This window comes from Anabrus simplex, chromosome 2 (genome assembly GCF_040414725.1).
Source record: "Anabrus simplex isolate iqAnaSimp1 chromosome 2, ASM4041472v1, whole genome shotgun sequence".
Classification (NCBI taxonomy): Eukaryota; Metazoa; Arthropoda; class Insecta; order Orthoptera; family Tettigoniidae; genus Anabrus; species Anabrus simplex.
In genome coordinates, this window is record NC_090266.1 from 947,557,380 (window position 1) to 947,579,995 (window position 22,616).

Sequence of the window (22,616 nt, forward strand, 5' to 3'; positions counted from 1 at the left end):
TGGAAATAAATGAGGCAACAGGGCTTTAAAAATAGAGGTTTGCAAAGGTGTTTAGTAAATTCACTGAGGCTTGCAGACTGAATGCTGAAAGGCATAACAATCTATAATGAATACACATAAACTGAATTCTTATAGAAGAATTTTATTAATGGGTCCACCTATTCAATACAAGTCTTGATATAGTAAAAATTACTTTAAAATGTCAGGGCATGTTTCAGCCTGTCATATTCAGCCATCTTCAGCTGCTATCAAAATTAACCCATAGACTTTAAAAAAAGTGAGTGTCATTCACATTCATAAGTTGTAATTTACCTATATAAGGAATATGTGTGTATATAGTTTCAGTTAGATGATAATGTTACCAAATGAGCATTCAGGTATGCTTCCCTAATCGTTTAAACCACTGCTTAAGATTTACTTCATTCCTTGCGAGCTATTTTTACAACATCTTCAAGTTTCATACTTAATGTGTCCACGGTCCAGCTATTTTGTCGCAAAATGTCTAATTTCCTTCTATAAAATCAACACTAAATTAAATTCGCAGTGCCTTTTCTGCCTGCCTATTTTATATTTTTCAGTGCCTAATATCCACTCTCAACTTATCATACCCACTCCAGTTTAATGTGGATTCCAAACTGATGATGCTTGTTGTTTTAAGGGGCCTAACATCGAAGGTCATCGGCCCAGAATTCCAAACTAGACTGATGTCTCCCTTTATTTCAAAACTCCTACGTGAATTGCCTGGGATTTGAACCATGGTCACCTTGGTGAGAAGCCTGTGATTATGTCACTCGAATATCAAAGCCCTTCAAGGATTTGGTATACATGGCACATATATGAAAAGTACAGATGTGTCATCACGTAACACCATATCACCATTCCTACACATACCATCCAACATGTATCATAGAAGTTACAGCAATATTTTGTATAATATCTACGGTTATGCTAAAAAATATAAGAAAACATCTTTTATAGGAATTCAGTATCATATTTTTCCAATCCCTTTGTAGATTTTTCATAGCAAGTAAAGAATTATAAGAAAAATATTAAGCCCTGACCAGTAAGTACAAGTAAGCATTGTCATTTATGGTTTCTTCAGAGGGAGGTCTTTGTGAAATGTCAAGTTTTCTCAACAGTCTGCCTCATTTCACACAGCATAAATCAAAGATTATAATATGTAGTAATGTTTTATCATCATTTTCACCACCACCACCATACCTGTCCATCCTTCTCTATTTTCTGCATGTACATTACTTGCATGCTTCAAAAGAACGCGTGTTGATTCCAGGTGTCCCAATGTTACAGCCAGCATAAGTGGAGTCCGTCCCCGAGTATCATGCTTTTCTTTCTCGTGCTGCAAAACACAACAGAATAAAGATCAGGCAATGGTTCAAAGTGAAATCTCCATACAACAATTACCAAAATAATAATAATAATAATATCCCCTCCCTAGTGATAATATCCTGGTCCCGGAAATAATTCCTTTATTGAACATAAAAATCATCTCGATTTAACTATACTCTCGATAACAATAAATCTATTACAACTGCTTTTTCCAGACCCCGCTGATGTGCTTTTCTACTGGTACAACGATAATACAAACTGTGAAAGAGTCGGGGAAACATGTTGTTATCACTTGAAATGATACGAATGAACTTCCAGCCAAAAGTACTGACAAGGAAACATCGGCAATGGGTAAGTCACAGAGACTTACAGTAATTAAAAATCTTCCACCTTTCTGAAACTTTTTATTTGCTTTTTAAAAGCAAATAAAAAGTATCAAAAAGGTGGAAGATTTTTAAAAGCAAATAAAAAGTATCAAAAAGGTGGAAGATTTTTAATTACTGTAAGTCACTGTGATTAGAATTTGATACGGAAAATGAAGCTGATTACATGCAATGGTTAAGTCGCCGATCACGATGGAACTTCAAAAACACACAGAGGTACACATAAAAAAGATGTCAGCATCAATTTTGGATGCCGACATTCATTAGAGCATTAAATAAGGGGCCTAAAAATTGCGACATTTCAAGTTCCGCGCAATCAGCGATGAATACCTGCTGGCCAATGCTAAGCCAGCACACTGCCTGCCTGGAGACACACCTCTGCCCCTCCCCACTCCAACTGGTTCGCCGCCGCACATTTCCCTTCTCCCCGCACTTGCCGGCTGCTTAGCTGTTGAATGGGACTGGCACTATACTTTGCTTCTTTTCATACTATAATTATTGAAATCCTTTATCCTTTAAATAACGTTCAGTTTCACACATAACGACAATAAATAATCTAAACTAATATACCCATATTTTATATTTTCATTCCTGCTAATTACGGTGAGGTGTCACATTCATGGATACAACCCCGAGTTAAGCACCACAGGCCATGGTCAAACGTGGGATGGAGTACGGCGTCCGACCTACGCTTAAATTATTATTTACTTCTAAAATGTCAGAGAAAGAATCTAATAATAAAATGTTTTGTCCATCAGGTAAACTTGGTTTCAAGATGTCATTATACCAGCTCTCTGAACTTCTGCTTTGCCCATCTTTCCAGATGTAGTGTATACGACATCAATATTTTCGTGTGAAAATATTCTTTTCTTAACAAGGAAACCAAAAACACCATTTCTTTCCTTTAAAACTATTGGCAACGGGGAGAGTAGTTCACGTTATGCTGACACGGTAGGCATAATTGTATAGCTGTGCGTAGTAGAGAGAATTGATTGGACAACCGTGCTAATCGACTTTTCTCCGCAGCGCGCTAACGTTCTGCCAGTGTACATTTCCATATTAAAACTGCTTTGGTCACTCTTAACAACAGGTGATGGGCTGTGTAACTGTATTTTTTCTCTTACGTTTTCCACAAACATTTCGGCTTCCACCATAACGTCAGTTTCCCTATCAAGCTTTTTCGTTCTTGTCACGACAGCAATTTATCGGGATGTGATTCCAAATTTGTTTTTGAAGTCGTACAACCAGCCTGAAGACACTTTAACGTCATGGATCTCTCGAAAGCAGGCTCTATGCATTGCCCACCGATTGATTGTGACGTCATGGATGGTGGACGTACTGTACTCCGTGTCAAATTTTTTCTTGCAATCCATTGCAATAAGATCAAATTTGTCTCGGATAGAGCCTCCTCCATTCACTACCTTTTTCCAGGTGGAAAGCTGTGCCTCACTATGCAAATGATGGAATTTCTTTTGCACAGTTGCAAATTTCAGATTTTTCCATTTTCCACTCCTCTAGTAGTTAACTGCTCTTGTTTTATCCAATCACCAAGATACTTAAATTTTTCAACCCACTTGACTTTTCCGTGAGTCCCTTCTAGCTCACTTGGCGCCAGTTTGATGTTTGTAATTAATTTTGTTTCCTCAAAGGAGATCTGGAGGCTCACCTTTGCAGCTTGTGTTTGAAGCTGGTTGATCTGATTCGTGGCCACATCCAAGGAATCTGTGAAAACCGCAAAATCGTCTGCAAATGCTAGACAGTCAATTGAAAGGTTCTTGTTCTTGTGGCCTAGTTTCACTCCGCTTTCGACTCCTTCATAACTCATTTCTCTGTATGTAAAAGAACTGGGATTGATTAAAAGGTGTATCTGTTCAAAGACAGCAGTACGAAGATGTCAAGATTGACCTAGTTCTCCTGAGTTTTCATGTTCATCCTTGTCTCCCCTTCCTGTTGTCCCCTCCTCCCACACTGACCTGCCATCCCATTAAGTGTTCCTTTCCTTGTTCCTATTTCCCATATATGACTTAATTTGATCCTTATTTATTCCTTTCCAATACTGATCATGTAAATAAAACTGGCATATAGGGTTCTCTCTTATAAACCTAGACCGTACGCACAGTGTTTGTACTCTGGGCAACGGCAGCTGCAGTACGGGAGGTGCGCACATAGTTCTTGACCCTCCAAGCAGCATGCACGTGTTTGACCTGGCAAGCATGAGTCACCAGTCAATCTCGGTTGATATCAGGGTGATACAGTTATCATTGCAACACCGTATTTTCGTAAGTAAAAGTTCTGGTTTCATCTTAATGGTCATGTGAACAGTCATAACTATCACTATTGGTGTACAGAAAATCCTAATGGTATTTATGAAGTCCCTCATTATGATAGGAAGATTGGTGTCTGGTGTGCTATTAGTGCAAGACAAAAAATTGGGCATATTTTTTTCGAGATGACAGTAAATGCAGAGGTGTAACAAGATGACATTTTGACACTATTCTTCTATCAGTTAACGGAAGAAGAAATATTGCGTGGCTGGTTTAAACAAGATTCAGCCACTGCTCATACAGCAGAAGATTCCCTTCTTACAATCTCGCAAGTGTTTGCAGACAGAGTGATCAGTGCTGGTTTATTTCTCCCCTGTTCTCCACATCTAACAGTGTGTGATTTTTTAAAAGTTGCTTTACGTCGCACCGACACAGATAGGTTTTATGGCAACAATGGGACAGGAAAGGGTTGGGAGTGGGAAGTGGCCATGGCCTTAATTAAGGTACAGCCCCAGCATTGCCTGGTGTGAAAACCATGTTCTTGACCATGAAAAACCATCTTCAGGGCTGCCGATAGTGGGGTTCGAACCCACTATCTTCTAAATACCGGATACTGGCCGCACTTAAGCGACTGCAGCTATCAAGCTCGGTGTGTGTAATTTTTGCTTGTGGGGTACATTGAGAGAAAAAATGTACCTATCAAACAAATTCTCACACATTGGAGGAACTGAAAGAAAATATTACAAATGAGATCAGAAACATTACAGTGGCAGAACTAACTCGCATCAGCCAAAATGTGGTTAGCAGATACAATACCTGTATAATGCATGAAGGACGACACTTCCAGCATCTTTTACAAGGTAAGATTTCATATAAGATTAAATACACACTTAACTCATTCACTGCCAACACACACGTTATTGAACGCCATGCCATGCCTCGTCTGCCAAACATGTATATATACATTTTGGTGCAGTGTGTACTTCACCGATCTCACAAATGAACGGGATGTAGTGTCATGCTTTGAGATTCCGTGGAAATGCTCAGAGAAGTTCTGTACGGATGTTTGGAAAGCAATCTAGTGTTATTTCAGCTTCGTTGGAGTGGAACATCTTTCCTGCTAACGTGTAGCCATCATGGTGTCTTGAGGTATATGTTCAACTTTTGTTGATGAAGAAATCGAATGTTTCCTTACAAATAGTGATTCTGGAGAGCTATATTTTGATAATGAAGATGAAGAATATATATGGGGCAATAATGAACTACAAGAAAGTGTGAGAAAAAATAGTAATGACGAAGCTCATGTGGAATTGTCAACTCCTGAGATAAATTATTTTTTTCCCCAAATGGTAATGATTTTGATAATACCGATTCTTGGATCAAGAATTTTATATTATATCTCAGAAATAATATCGCCGAGAGGAGTAGCCGTCCATGTTAACATGCTACCGCTATGGAGGCAAGCTCTGCATTCGGCAAGCGAGTGGGTTCGAACCCCAAAGTCAGCTGTCCTGAGAAATTTTTTGTTGTTTCCCTTTTGCACTCCTAAGCAAATGCTGGGACAGCTCCTATTCATAAGCCACATCCAATTCCTACCACTTCCTTACCCAGTTTCATTCACCATCATTCATTATCTTCTCAAATGAGGTTTGCATCAGGAAGGGCATCCGGCCATAAAAATATGCTGTAAAATATAATCCCACATCATCCCCGACCCCCTATTGGCTGCGGGGCTAATGGGACGATATGCATTCCATTAATAGTATCAGTAAAAATGTAGTGGTAAAAGTGCTTCTTCCTTAAAAAAAAAGGCTCAGTTATCAAGACTCAGCAGTGAAAAGGTTAAAGTGGAGCGGCCGCGTGGGGCATAAGTTTGGCTGAGGCAGCTGCCGTAGTGCAGAGTACAAACACCGTGCGTTCGGTCAGGGTTTATAAGTGAGACCCTGTAGTCTGTTTTCAGTATGAATCTCATTTCTCTTCGGTATAAGTTATTGAATTTCTTGTTCTAAATCTGTACTTATATTGGATAACTATCAAAATATTTTTGGTCAGCACCTTTGGTAAGTTGTTCTTTCTCCTTCCAGGTCTAGAAAATAACTTGGCAGCAAGAAGAGCAAAAAACTATATCATGAATCGTCAGACAATGAAGAAGGGTGTGTTGAAAGCTCTGACTTCAAAGAAGAAATCAATATTATCAAGGAAGTAGACCATATTAGTGAATCTGAGCAATCATTGGCTGATGAAGATATCAGGAACATCAGACAAATGCAAGATAAAGATTAGACCTTTTATATTGTAAGAATCAGCTTACCATTTGGATTAGTAAACCACTGTAATCACAGGAAAAACAGGGTCTAAAAAACATCAAAGTTTTGCCTGCTCCAAAGTATATTATTAGAGCCACTCCCAAGAAAGTGTAAGCATTTGTAACATTCATACATGAAGACATAATTGACGATACTGTAATAAATATCGAGGAAAAAAAAATCTGGTATAAGTGGAAGAGTTCATAAAATTCACATATGAATTTAAAATATTGTAGGCATAACAAAAACAGAAAATAAGAGATCTGGTGTAAAATATCCCCACAGAAATAAACTTTAAAAGTACTTCACAGTAAGGTAAGAAGGTAACAAAGAATTTTGCCTTATTTTCTTGACACGGCATAAGCCCAAAAAGCCTATATCATGTCTAAATTCATGAATTCTATTATCACATTCAGTATGGTAAAACTGTACAAGACATAAATGATTGGAACATGTATTCTCTATAACTTTTGTTATGTGATACTTTTCGATAGGACCAATAACGTAGATATATTTTAAAAAATTAGGTACATTCACCTAAACTACCACCACATCCAGCGTGAATAAAATTACTTAAAACCTAGACCATGGTATCTTATTCTCAGGCTTTACATACAGATTTCCACTAAATTCTGTTCACCCATTTTTTCGTGGTTTGGCGCTGATATGGACTTGGCAACAAAAATCAAAATTCATGAATATCTCTGTTATCATAGCCGGTATGGTAGGAATGATGACGATGATGATGCTTGTTGTTTAAAGGGGCCTAACATCTAGGTCATCGGCTCCTAATGTCACAAAATGAGACTAAATGGAATGACAAATTAAAAGTCCAAAATCCTCCACTGACCAGAATTCAAAAAGAATGAATGGATGGATATGAATTTAAAACAATCAATGGATCCGATATGCAATGTCTCGCATTCACATTTTATAATAATATTTAATTTCTAAAAAGATCTCTTTGTATTGAATAGGTGGATATATAAATAAACACTTGTAACATACCTTATATTCACGGAAACTGACGTGAAATAATAGTATTACTGACCAAGGGACTGCGTCTATAGCATAAAACTGAATCGATGAGGCTTTTAGTCCAAAGGGGTCCAAAATTCAAGTCATCGGCCCCTCATAATGGTATTTATCGCTAGGAAAGTAGAACCATGGTATTTGTCATGCTGCGGTACTAATCAAAGGTAGCGTAGACTTGCGGTATTCCACACATTATGGTACTACTCACAGGTAATGAAATTCGCACATGTAATACAGACCTATGGGGTTTCACACATTGCGGCGCCATTTACAGGCAACGCAAACCTATGGTATTCATCACGTAAGTGTACTAACCACAGGGACTCGCGTTATCCCTTGGTGTTCCTCATATAGTAGGTACTAATCATAGGCAAGCCAGAACCAGGATGTCGCTCATCCCATTGTATCGCTCATATAGTTTTACCAATCACAGGTACTGTAAAAGCCGGCAACGTACTCGTTTGCTACTAATCACAAACCTATTTGGTATTGAACATAGTGGTACTACGCGCAAGTAAAAGCGACCCATGGTGTTCCCCGCATGATGGTACTAATCACAAGTAGTTTCATGGTTCTAATACAATCATCCCTTGGTTGCCCCTTTTAGTTGCCTCTTACGACAGGCAGGGGAAACCGTGGGTGTATTCCTCGCCTGAGTCCCCCGCCAACAGGGGGTTGTGTGTTTGGTCCACAAGAGGTATTTTATTTTCCTCAAGTCCGCCGGCAAGCAGGTTAGGACCCCCCTATCCGCCACCTGGGACGTGCCACGTGGGAGTATCACCTCTCCCCCTGCTACGCCAGCGTTGAAGGTTCGTGGGTGCGGTAAAAATGCATAATACATAAATGATTGGAAAGTTAATTCTATATGAGTTTAGTTATGTAGTATTTATCAATACGACAACTAATAACAGAAATATTTGAAAATTAAATTTTAGGCCTTCCCCTAAACTACCACTTCACTCAGCATGAATAAAACTATTTATAGCCTTGATTGTAGTGCCTCATTCCCCGACTTTACATACCGATTTTCTTCACATTGCCTTCAGCCATTTTCTCGTGATGCCCGTACATACAGACAGGCAGAGATGACAGAAAATTAAAAAGTGCATTTCCTTGTTACTGTGTGCACGACTGATTCAGAAATATAATTATTTTTAAATTCTGAGCAATGTACAGATGAAACTGTTATTCTATACATATAACAACTTTCTGCTTGTGGTATTTCTAGAAGATATGATAATTTTATATAGGTTTTATGACCTACCAACTTACTTACTTTTGGGTTTTTGAAGACACCAAGATGCCGGAATTTTATTCCACGGGAGTTCTTTCACATGCCAGTAAATCAACTAACATGAGGCAAGAATATTTCAGCATCTTCAAACACCACAGAACTGAGTTGGGTTAGAACCCACTAACTTGAGCTCAGAAGCCCAACACTCCACCGCCTGAGCTAAACAGCCTGGCTAGAAGATTTCTGGAGACCATCAGAGTGGAATTCTCCAATTAAGACTGACGAATGATCAAATCTTTACCAGGAGCTGACTTCATGCTTACAGAATTCTGTACGAATCGCAACAGCAAGCTCACTGCATTAACTTTGCTGCGCCTTGATTCAATCTCGCTTACTATACTACCGTCCCGGGAGAATACACATCCTAAATACTTGAAATTATCTACCTGTTCTAACTTTGTATTACCAACCTGACATTTCATTCTCTTACATTTCATACACACTGACATCAATTTAGTCTTGGTTCAAGGTGCTAATTTTCGTATACTCCTTGCACCTATTTTCAAGTTCGAAGATATTAGACTGCAGGCTTTCAGCACAATCTGCCATTAAGACCGAGTTGTTGGCAAACGCCAGACTACTTACTAGATTTTCACCTAACTGAATCCTCCCTGCCACAAAAGTAAAAGATTACAGCATTGCCAAACCCCAAGGTCTCATTTTGCTGTCAATTCTCACTGTAGCCCAATTATCAGCATAAATGCCTTTGAGTGATTGAATTATCTACCCTTAACACTAGAACAACGTAAGGGGGTCAAAATGATATCCACCTTCAATTTTTCTCTTATGTGCGCGCTCTCGTATCATCTCTCTTCAAATATCTTGAATTTCCGTAGTTTTCTGTCCTGTTTACGCTCAACTTCGTTCATTAGGTATTGGAAGGCCTCCTGTGAACCATGCTAAACCAGAAATACCGGTTGATGATATTAATAGACACTTTTCAACAGATGTTTTTACTCCTGAACACGATATAGTGCAGGCCACCATCAAGTCTATAATACGACAACAATCATCTGATCGTCCATATTTCGAACTGTTTCAGAGTCTGAAGTGAGACGAGTACTGATTTCAATTAAATCTCATGCAACAGGGGCTGATGAAATCCCTATTTTCTTTATTACTAACATTATGGATATAATATTGCCGGTTATTACTGACTTATTTAATGCATGCCTCTCCCGTAGTTATTTTCCGACAAAATGGAAAGATACACAAGTTGCCCCAGTTCCAAAAAGGTCGCCAGCTAATGTAGCATCCGACTTTCGTCCTGTATGCATTCTTTCAGCACTGTCTAAAGCTCTAGAAAAATTGATCTATAGCCAACTTGAACAATATCTGGAAAAATATTCTCTGCGTGACCCCTTCCAATCTGGTTTCAAGAAAGGACATAGCACAGGGATGACACTGCTAAGAATTACAGACGACATTAGACGAGCTATAGATGAGCGGAAAGTGACTATACTTATTCTACTTGACTTCAGTAGTGCGTTTGACACAGTAAATATTGACATATTATTAGCGAAACTACAAAGATTTAATCTGAGTCCCTCTGCTATTCAGCTCTTTGCTTTGTACCTCTCCAATCGGCGACAACGTGTTGTCATAAACGGCACTACCACAGACTGGAAGACGAAGCAAACAGGTGTCCCACAGGGATCCGTGCTTGGACCTCTTCTGTTTACTCTATATATCAATGATATATCTTCTCAGTTCAGTAACTGTAAGTATCATTTATATGCAGATGATCTACAAATATATTATCACTGTAAAGCTATCGATATTGAGTTTGGAATTCATCAGATGAATTCCATTTTAAATCTGATTAGCTCCTATTCTAATAAGAATTGTTTATTAATTAATCCTAAAAAGACACAAGCTATTATAATAGGGCAACAAAGGCAGTTAAATATCCTTAATAAGAAATTAATGCCTTCACTTTCGCTTTGTGGTGTAGCTATACCATTTCAGAAGTCGGTAAAAAATCTTGGAATTATCATAAGTGACACACTAGATTGGAGTGAGCACATAACAAGCATCTGTAGGAAAATTCACTCGTCACTTCACCCTCTCAAAACTCGCCAATCACTTCTTCCACTAAGCTTGAAAATTAAACTTATCCAGACCCTCATATTTCCCATACTTAATTATTGTGATATTGTAATGATAGATGCCACCATGGAACAGACACTAAAATTACAGAGGGCAATGAACTCATGCATTAGGTTTATATTTTCAATTAAATTTTCAACTCATATCTCCCCCTATTATGAACTTCTCTCCTGGTTAAAAATCGATAAACTACGACATCTTCACGTTGCTACTCTCGTATTTCGTCTGCTGAATGAATCTAAACCCCAGTATTTATCCTCAAAGTTTAATTTACTCTCCTCCTCTCATGAACACAACACACGATCGACTACGACACTCTCAATTCCTGTGCATCGCTCATCTTCATTTAACCGCTCCTTTCAAGTGTCTGGTGCAAGGCTATGGAATTCCCTTCCAGTTAGTGTTAGGAATTGCACTTCCTTAGCTTCTTTCAAGCGGTCTTGCCGAGATTACCTATTAAATGTATAACCAGCTTGTATGAATGGCAGTATGAATGGAAGAATGAATGAGGTTAGGATTTATATTTTGTTAAATTATTTCATTACTGTTTTATAAAGTTTATTAGATATGTGGTTATTTCATTATTCTGTTTTATAAAGTTTATTAGATATGTGGTTAAGTGTAAGAGAGGGCCGTGAACCTTAACTTCGCCACAAATGAAGGCATGAAATAAATAAATAAATAAATAAATAAATAAATAAATATCATACCCAGCACAATATTTACATGTTTATAGCTTTTTGTGACATACCCTGGACAGCACAATGGGTCATTTTGACACCCGTACAATTCCTTATTACAATGCAGCAGTTTGCATTGTCAAACAACAGTGTGTAGCCGGCTTGGATTATTAAGATACTTTAGCTCTTACTGTCAGATGAGTGTTCCAGTTAGCAGGATTATTGCTTCATCTCAACATTCAGAAAGTATTCTTAGAGACGTCGTGTTAAGGTCGTCTTTCTACTGATGAGCTGTCCCGTATACTAGAAATTTCAGATGTTGAGTCTGAAAGTGAACTATCCGATTCAGATGATTTTTTGCTTGAGACAAGCTATACTAGTGAGGACGAAGATCATAACGAGACAGACTAATTATCAGCAGAAGTTGAAAGTGTTGTTCTGCCTACGAGCACGCCTCAAATGTTTCAGTCTCGGTTAGATGATGCATCAGTGAAGAAGGTCGCCTGAGATGGAAACGAGTAGCAGGTCTTGGATTCAAACTCTTCATCTGGAATGTGGGCTGCGGTAAACATCCCACCACATATGCTTACCACAGAGTTGACAACTCTGTCATTAGTGTCTCTCGTCTCCTCTCTTGATGAATCGGCGCTTCATGAATGAAACGACACACAGAATTAAAAGTTCAGAAAGAACTCTGAAGCACAGACCGGACCGTGTTGCTCGAGGAGTTGAAGGCTAAGATTGCTATTATGTATACCTGGGTTATTCTCTATTTGAAAGGTGTATCTTTTTTTTGTCACATTTTTTGGATAATAATTCATGAAGGACACAATGTCAAGAGATAGGTTTTGAGAGTTTCTCAGATTCCTCCGTGTTGATGAGAAATCAACCAGAACTGAGCACTAACCAACAAACAGGTTTGCTCTTGTCTCTGAAATCTGTGAAAAATTTGTGGAAAATTGACTTCACTGTTACTGAAAATCCACAGCCTGTTTCCAGTCATTCGACCAGGTTAGGAATGGAGTGAATGAAGCCCCCATCTAGCGGCAAGAATAGGAATTGTGCCAGCTGCCGAAGCCTGTCGCACTCCCCTGGGGCAATGATTAATGAATGACAGATGAATTGAAATGATACTGGAGAGTGTAGCTGGAATTAATTATGACAAGGAAAACTGGAGTACCTGGAGAAAAACCTGTCTCACCTTCGCTTTGTGCAGCACAAATAACACATGGAGTGACCGGCATTTGAACCACAGAATCCTGCGGTGAGAAGCTGGTGCGCTGCCGCCTGAGCCACGCAGGCTCACCTTCACTGTTACGGCCCAAATGAAAATATAACAGTCGATGAACAATCACTTCCCAGCAAAACCAGGTGTCGATTTACCCATTTTATGACAAACAAGCCCGACAAGTATGGACTCTAATTCAGGATTGCTGCAGATGTGACCTCAAAATACATCTGTAATGCCTTTCCATACCTTGGTACAGTCGATGCGCATCTGTGCATGAAAAACAGGTGTGTGTGCAAAATGTCTTTAGTGTTTTTATTTTATTACAGTATTTCTGAAAATGTATAATTGTGGCAATGTAGATGACTAACAAAAGGGGTTCAATTGTATAATTTTGTGAAAACTCCTTAGAGAAACAAAAACATGATGTAGTTGTTTGTGATTATTCATGTGTCTATCAGTAATATAAAAGGTCCATACACTAATGTCAGGTCTTTGTGTATAAAATAAATTTGTGGAAACACAGTAGAAGAAAATACATCTCTTATCGTTTTATCTATTGTACGTTTCCAAGCATTTCTTATGATGAGTCAAAACAGCCCCTTACTGTTGTTCTACTAATGCAAGATTCTCAGCCATTTTATGGTTAACCCCTTAGTTCCCCACTATGCCCAACATCTTTTCACTCCATACTCTGAAATATGGCTTCTCTAGATCTACAAAACAAACAAACGTCTAGTCCTCTAGTTACATTTTTCAATTACCTGGCACATACTGAAAATCTGATCCCGACAGCCCCTCAGTAGTCTGAAATCACACAGGTTGTAATTTAACTTACTCTCATCCACTGAGTGCACCCTCCCTTCCAAGATGCCAGTGATCACCTAGCCTGATATACTGATCACTGAAAAACCTCAAACGTTGTTGCAATTCTTTTTGTTCCCTTGCTTAGAGAAAGATGCAGTTACTGCTTTCTTCCAATCAGAAGATATCTTACTATAGTGCGCGCAAAACTAGAATGGGATTGATGTTTAAGAGAGTGGGATGCTGTTTGTTACTCAACGAAGTACCCTTCACGGCAAACTCAATGCTGTACATTAAATATGTACAGTAGAGTCTCAATTATCCGACCTAAACGGGACCTGCAGTACGTCGGATCACCGAAAATGTCGGATAATACAGAACAACTTTGAAAATGAACTGAAACAAACAGGAAGGCTATACTCTAGTACTAAAACAATGGCATGTTTTATGGTACTCTGTTTATTGAATTATCAATTCAATTGTACAGTATATGCAGTATTGAACGAAAACATTGCAGATGTCTTACGAAAAGAAACTTTTCTCCACAGATATTAAGCTGCCTAATGCCGTACCGTTGTTTTCCACCGATCAAGCCACCCAGCACTGGCAGGAAAATTAGGGTCCCCTTCGTTAATCTCCTTCTGGAAATACACAGCTTTTTCCTGCAGAATGGGGCCAGATATTGGCAGGCCCTTTTCCCGGTGTTGAGATAACCAAAGAAATAGTGCTTCACTTTTTCGTACTCACATTTTTCATTTCTTCTCTGCTCTGGTAGAGCACTGCTTTTCAATTTCTTCCCTCTGTTTTTTCCAGTCTCCCACTGTAACACATCCAACACCATAATCTGAAGCCACATTTTGAAGAATTTCCCCTTTGTCCAGTCTCTTTAATGCACTCAACTTGTCTTCCATAGAAACAATCACTTTCTTCCATTTACTCGCTGTACTCACAGAGGATATGAAAACTATAACATCCACACCTAACCAATACTACAATGAACAATGACTGAAGACTCACTGCACCTGTCCTTGAGAGAAAAAAAAACTGTCCTACCGCCAGCGGTCAGGCCAGTGCTTGTCCCATGGTCGCACCCTCCACAGCGGCTGTGCCTGAATTTAGTCTCCACCAAAAGTTCAAATTAAGTCTACCAGTGTCGGATAACACGGAAGGTCGGATGAGCAAGACTCTACTGTATTTTAAAGAATTCAAGCAGATTTTCAAAGTGAAAAATATAAAAATAAGCATATGTAATGCATAATGGAGATTACTATTTGTGGCAAGAAAAAAATATTTATCAATAATATCGTATAATGATATATAATTCCAGCAGATTAAGAAGAGAACGTGGCACTGGATTGGCCATACACTGCAAACACCTGATGACAGCATAGCAAAACAAGCTCTCGAGTGGAATCCCCAGGGGCAGACTATGAGAGGAAGACCTAAAATGACATGGAGGAGATCAATAGAGAGAGTGAGCAGTTTGGGTATACATGGGGAAAGCTGAAACAAATGGCACATCACAGAACCAGATGGCGAAACCTTGTCTTGGCCCTATGCTCCTCAACAGCAGGAAAAGTCAAGTAATATATAATTCCCTTAAGACAGTTGCCTGTTCACAATAATCCTATTTTCCTATTTTGAGTACAGTGTTTTTTCTTACTCTAACTGCAACTACAGTTCTATCCAACACTATACCGTATTTACTGAAATGAGAGGACCATTATTGCCTTCCGCCCATTCAAAGTACTCTCGTACATAACAAATAACTTCCCGAGTTTGTCCCTTTATAAGAATGCCTTTGCCATAACATTTCCTCTCTTCAATTTCTGCCATTGGATTAATAGCAGTGCCCTAATGTGGGCACTCCAGTGTATAACACACAACTTCGCGAAGAAATATATATGAACTGTACCTTAAAATCCTTTTAGAAGAGAGATGTGTTCATTACCAATGCCAGGGACCCACCAAGCCCGCCCAAAAAGGTATATTCACTTTTATAACACAACGACAGTTTTCACGCGTCATCGACCATTAGCCAGCCAGCTACGAGCACGGCCATTGGCCGACATGACGCCATTCCCCATAATTCCTTACTCGCTGCTACCGTTACCAACCCGTGCAGAATAAAAACACAGCAAGAAACACGCCAAGAAAAATATGTAATTTAGTAGATGTAACCTAGCTTTCCAAATCCAGGCCAAGCTCTGTCATGAGAACAGCGGCCCCCTTCGAGAGGATCTTAACTATCGCCGTGGCGCATACTGCCCGCACGGCAACAAAAAAGTAATTTAGTGGTTGTAATCTATAACAAATTTTGCAACAGTCCATTGGACATTTCCTTAGCAGGTGGCAACAGTTACCAGATCGCTGGCAGATAGTAAAGGACGCTCCTATCGGCAATCCCGTGAACTGAAAATAAGAGCGTCACCGGCCGCTGAGCTTCCTTGTACAGCAAGCGAAGTTAGTGGAGTGCCTACACTAGGGCTATGCCCCAGAAAGTTTTACCCTGATGCTTGAACTCGTCTTTCACATTATTACCAAAATCTTCCCAGACTTCTTCACTGATTCAGCAATTACTTGTTTTGCTCTATTTCTTTCAACAATATACAATTTCCTGTCTGCATCAGTCCTTGTTTGGAGCCAATTCTGATATGGCTTCTTTTTACATTTACAAGCTGCACTCACTTCATCATACCACCTGGATGTTCGCTTTTTCTCATGTTTACACACAGGTGTTCCAAGGCACTCCCTTGCTCTTTCTAATATAGGATCCCTGTATGGCACCCATTCTCTTTCTATATCCTGAACCTGCTTACTGTCCACTGTTTGGAACTTTTCACTAATGATATCCATGTATTTCTGTCTAATTTCCTCATCCTGGAGACTTCCTACATTTATTCATCTGCAGAACAGATTTCATTTTCTCTATCCTAGGCCTAGAGATACTTAGTTCACTACAGATCAGATAGTGGTCCGTATCATCGAAAAATACCCAGAAAACCCGCACATTCCTAACAGATTTCCTGAATTCAAAGTCTGTTCAGATATAGTCTATTGTGGATCTTGTGTCCTAACCCTCCTATGTACAGTTGTGAATAGCCTTACGCTTTAAGAATGTATTCATAATTGCAAATTCCATACTAGCACAGAGTCCAGTAAATTTTTTCCGTTCCTATCAGCTTCCATATCTTCCCCATATTTGTCCATCACCATCCCAAATCATTCAGTTCTATTTCCAACTCTCGCACTGAAATTGCCCATTAGCATTATCCTATCCTTGCTATTGACCATGACGACGATGTCACTCAATGCTTCATAAAACTTGTCAACTTCCTGCTTACCTGCTCCCTCATACGATCACTGAGACAATTCACGTCCTAATTCCTCCAACTGCCAAATCTACCCATACCATTCACTCATAAATTTATATGCCAAAAGACACTATGTTGTCTGCAATAGTATTCCTATCATATATCATTATTCGAGCAGTAATTGTAGTTATACACTGTTTACTTAGCAGAAAGCAAATGTATCTCATTATGATCAAGTTTCATAACTCTAACCAAATTGAAATCCAAATGTATGCTCTGTGTACAGTGAAAGAATACGAGTAGGCTGTTGGATAGTCTGTGCATGGTGGTTAGGGTTTTCAGTTTGACATTAGATATTTACTTGATGAATTATTGAGAGATATAAAACAATACTTGCACTAGCCACCTGTGTCCTACAGGCCTGCATTCCTTTGTAAGAAGCAAGTATCCCAAAATGAATTGATGAGTGTCAGATGTGAAATTGATCCAGTTTCATGGCTAGCTTCCCCTGACCATACGTGGAGGAACTAGAGGAATTAACCGAATACAGCAAAACTCCCTGCCCGGTGACACTTCCATACCGGTTCGGCTGTTGGAATCAAAGAAAAATAATGTTTGACAATACTTAAAGTAACAGAGAGGGGAGAGCCTTCGTTGATGCTTGTCAGGGCCAAACCCATCTGCCCCAAGAAGTATTCTTACTTATACAGAAGAATTAAAATCGAGACAGCCTGTAACTACAGAATGCCACCGTTTTCTTTGTAAATATTGGACAGTGATGAAGGCAATGTTCATATTGCATCTGATAGAGCTCACATGATGTGTGACCACAGGATCACCACACTCAGTGTAAATAAGGAAAGAGTGCCATTTCAACCAGACATGGCACTGATCATTAAAGCATGCACCGGATAACGTTACTTCTCATCACCTTATAACTTTTGTCACATTTTTGCTAGATTCAAGAATGCTAGAGGCCTGCTGGCCACTTCATGGCCCTAACCTGGAGGCTTATGACCCTAGCCCAATGGTCTTGTCACAAACAGCACCTAACCTATCCAGACCAAAATTTTCCAATAAATAATCAAAACTAACTAATTAGTTTTTACAGTTTTAGGAGACACAGTGGTGCCGGAATATATTCCCATGCGAGTTCTTCCACGTGCCAATAAATCTACTGACACGGGGCCGACGTATTTCAGCACCTTCAAATACCACAAGAATGATCCAGGATCAAACCTCCCAATATTTTGTAGGTGTAATCTATGCGTAATGCCGACACTGGCATCCCTGTGAGTTTGTGCAAGCTCCTCTGAGCCGCTACAATGTTGAATCTATAACTAATACTTCACAAACTGGGTATCAACATTTTACCCCCTGCCCAACTGGGAATAAAATTTGGGACCCAGACCACCTGAATTGAAGTCTACTAAATCTGGCAATCCTTCCATAGAACCAGATCTGCATGCTAGTACCTCTTGCTAAGGAAATGCTGCCTATAACCATATGCGAAAGATATGTAAATTAATTCAAGGTTTGACATATTTAGATGATGGCAATATAATTTAGAACAGGCAGCAAGAAGACATCCACAAATTAATGAAGTGAAAACAAAGCACATGTCCATAACATAGGACTACACAAATAGTTCTAGACTTAGAAGAAATTGGATTCTTTCAGTTTGAAGTTGTATACTGGTTGACCTATCTTGGAGCAAAAGTGATACGTGGCCACAGGATTACCACACATAGTGAAAAGGAAGGAGTGGCATTTCAACCAGACGTGATGCTGATCATTAAAGCATGTGCTGGATAATGTCACTTCTTGCCAGTGCTAAAATTCTGAAGATGATACTTTCTGGAAATAGGTGTTTTAATATGATGAAGTGCAACCCATCCTCAAACATCATCAAAGCAGCTGTGGTTCATATTAGAACAAGGGACTTCAAAAATAAAAAAACAACAGTCAAGTAAATTACAAGCTGACTTGCTTTTGCAACATGTCAGTATAGTTATCCACATAAAATGATGTTTTCAACGAACACGTAATAAATATAAGGTTAGTACATTTAGCCCAAGCTTGTAGTTTTATGTGATCATTGATATCATGATCATAGCCATGAAACCTCCACTTGTAGGCCCTACATGGAATCAGAATGACATAGGGAGTAATACTCGTTCTGAACATTCCAAATGCATTAGCTTTGATTCAAACCACAGCCATCTAGACAAGACAGTGGTGGTGCCATTTGGAATCACGCTCAGGGAGGGAAAGTTGGTGGTAAGGGGGAAATTATGACTCGATTCCAGTAGATCCAATAGATCCCTGGGGAAAAAAGTAAAGTTGGGGAGGGGGGGGTTACTTTTGTCATGAGTGGAATGTGCAGCAGACGTGCCAGTCTAGACCAGTTGGATATGGAAAATGACCATACATCTGGTGTGGGAAACTACACAAACATAAAACTGTAAAACTTCCATGCCTGATTTTTGAAGTATGTTATAAATCCAACATGGCGATGACACTGACAAGCCCACAGGCTTGCCAACATCTGCATTATACACAGCTACTGAATAACACAAAAGATGATGAAATTTTACAGCTACAAAATATTTACATGGACAAGACAAATGGTCTGGATAGGTTAGGATATGGTAAGGAGAAGACTACTGTTTTATACAGGTTAGGCCCACCTAGGGACAAGACCACTGGACTAGGTTGGTTAGGACCAGCTAGTGACAAAACCGTTGGGCTGGGGTTAAGCGACAGGGATTTGGAGAAGTAGGCCCCCAGATTCGGGCCACAAAGTAGCCAACAGGACTCTATCATACATTAGACGTCTACTAAAATGTGACAAAAAAGGACAGTTACATGGCAAGACATACTGAAACCTGCTTGGTTTCTTATTTTCAATGAAGGTGGGATCCTTGCAGGAACACAAGATATGAACTCTATCGCAGACAATAGACAACTTGTCTTCAAGACAGCTGACACAAACCGATTAATAGCCACACAGAAAATGGTCGCAAATATCAGGTTTACAGTCCATTTTAATTTTTCTACATAAGAAAAACTTCTAGGGGGTGGCAAGCATCGAGGAAGGATCTCTCGTTTCTGCTACTTCAGGTATCATAAAACATTATTTTTCTACGATTCCAACATCCGAACCAAGCTTTGAAATAGTAAAACTAAGGACAACTGTCCAAAATTGCTCAACATGGTTTTCATAATGAATAGTTGACAAAAAACATCAGCTTCCCAATGAGGAAAGTGCCTGGCCCTCTGACCTATGCCTATGTAGATTGAACTAGAAACTAAATGAGAAAATTCTGATCCCACTTGGGTCTATGCAAGAAGAATATTATCTGTGTTCAACACGCATACACAGATATCTAAATGAATATATTAATACTAAACCGGGCAAGTTGGACATGCGGTTAGATATATACAGCTGTGAGCTTGCATCCGAGAGATAGTGGGTTCGAACCCCACTGTCGGCAGCCCTGAAGACGGTTTACCGTGGTTTCCCATTTTCCCACCAGGCAAATGCTGGGGCAGTACCTTAAGGCCACAGACATTTCCTTGCCACTCTTAGCCCTTTCCTAACCCATCGTCGCCATATGACCTATCTGTGTTGGTGTGATGTAAAGCAATTAAAAATATTATTGAATGCATCAAAACATAATATTTCCTTGAAAAAGAACACATTGTATTAAATCTATAATGAACCTGGTAACATTCAACATTTACTGCAAGAAATATTTAAATAATAATATTTAAAATACACTGCCGTGAATAATACTCATTGAATAAATGTGTGCTGTTTTAAGGTCTCCCTTGTAATTACGGATTCAGAGAATATCGAAAGGCTTCTTTTCCTTTATGAGGATTTCTAATGTAATGCAGTTGAGAGGTTTCTAATCTGGGTTTGTTAAAGGAAGCAAAGAATGAATGAAAGCACTTCCTGCTGTACAAGTTGTAAGACTCTGATTGTCAACGTTAAACTTCATCGGGGCTTCCAAATAACATTTCATGGCATAAGTCTCACGCAGATCTGCACAACGTCCACAATGACAACTTCGAACGAAACACTATAAATGGAATATCATTGTGATCAAACAATGGAACAAAATTTTACCACCACGCGCCCAATCAATAATAATCAATCAATAATAATTTTTAATACACTACAACATCCAGAATGAACCTTGCCTGTGACACCAAACAGCACCGTAAACCAACTGGATGTACACCAAATCAGATTCTCGATTAGAAAATAAACTATGCCACTCGAACACAGTCAAAATCAACAACAAAGTGTCTAGAATAGGAATCGTTACCGTAATTATTTATTCTTACACGATTTGACATTTGTAGCACATACTAACCACATTTTTTGACAGTTCCTTATCTAGTTCTTTGTAATCATTATTCCACACGAGCCAGTGAAGAGGATATTCACTTTTTATGAAGTCTAAAGATGGCATTTTGGACTTCAGTGAATTTCGCACTGTTACAGTATAGTATATTCACGAATATCCCACACTGCACGGCTAATCATTTTCAAAAACAAATTCCGCGTCCATACATCGCTGCGCTATATTGTCTCTGCAACCTTCTAGCTAGCAAGGAATAATGAAGAGTAATCCCATTCCGTTCCGCGAGACCATTTATACTCTCCGTGACGCACCTATATGGCTTCTTGATGACTGTAATCTTTCTCCCGTGACGCGTTTGATTTCTTTTTTCCCCCTCCTCCTTCAGCTTGGAATTTGCATAGTACTTTATACAATTACCATTTGCGATAACATACTTTCACTTTATCATGATTATTCTACGTTTTAGCAAACTGATCCACACTACTTTTACATCGATACAAAAGATCCACAAACATACTTCAGGGAGGAAAAAAAAACACAAGACAAGGTAGTTCTAATCTTCAGTCCATGTGGTCTTCCATGTAGACTTACTACAGACCAACGGGCTAAAAAGAGGACTGTACAGTGGCTTTTGCGCCGCCATCCACTTTAACGCCGCGTCTGTCATATTTTAAGCGATCAAAACAAGGGCGTGGTGATCAAGGAAGTACACCAGTTGCAGAAACAAAATTTCGTGGTTGTCTTAATTAGGGAAGCACTCAAAGGTGCATAATTTCCCGTTATAAGGGAATTAAAAATTAAAGAAAAGAAGAAACATTAACACATTTCAAATAATTATAAAAGAAATAACAATACATTGTCACTAAATACATGTAGCCCTACTTATAGAGAATGGAAATAGAGAACATAAAATGTTGAACAAAATAATGTAACACCATGTAGAAAATATTCATGTGATCATGTCACTTGGAATTGTTGTAATGAAAAATGTAATGATGATGATGATGATGATGCTTGTTGTTCAAAGGCTCCTAACATCGAAGGTCGTCGGCCAAAAATGTAATGAAATAATTATAATTTTAGTAACAATAAAACAATACAAGACTATGGTAGAAACTGTTCACATCCCTTGAATAATAATAATTATAATACCGGTAATAATAGTTACAGGGATATATCATGGAACGCGGAGGTTAGGAAGCGCGTGCGTTAATTGGCTGGACAGGGGGCCACTTAGAGTAACAATTTACGGTACTTCAAAAAATATAGAAAATTTTATTTCTTTCCTCTTTGAAATTCCAGATAAATTAATTTAAAGATTGAACGAGAAGCAGATGAAAAATTGCTTGAGAATATTTACATTTAACGAAGAGCTCATTAGCTCCACCAATACATTGGACTTAGAAGTCCTTAATCAGGTTAAAGTTTAATTGGAAGAAACTTCCATTGATTAACATACATATGAAAGAGCACAAT

General features: G+C 38.9%; 1 protein-coding gene across 4 annotated transcripts in view; it reads right to left on the minus strand.

Moving 5' to 3' along the window:
• Positions 1-21,377, minus strand: part of LOC136864571 (ankyrin repeat domain-containing protein 13D) — a 340,236-nt gene extending 318,859 nt beyond the window's left edge. For 3 of the 4 annotated variants that reach the window (XM_067141748.2, XM_067141747.2, XM_067141746.2), the window contains exons 1-2: positions 21,150-21,377; positions 1,222-1,357 (exon numbers count right to left, since the gene is read on the minus strand). In XM_067141748.2, coding sequence (XP_066997849.1) covers positions 1,222-1,357; positions 21,150-21,248 — 235 coding nt within the window. In that variant the 5' untranslated portion in view covers positions 21,249-21,377. The remainder of the gene's footprint in view (positions 1-1,221; positions 1,358-21,149) is intronic. The other variant, XM_067141749.2, reaches the window with a different exon arrangement.
• Between the last annotated feature and the right edge of the window lie 1,239 nt (positions 21,378-22,616).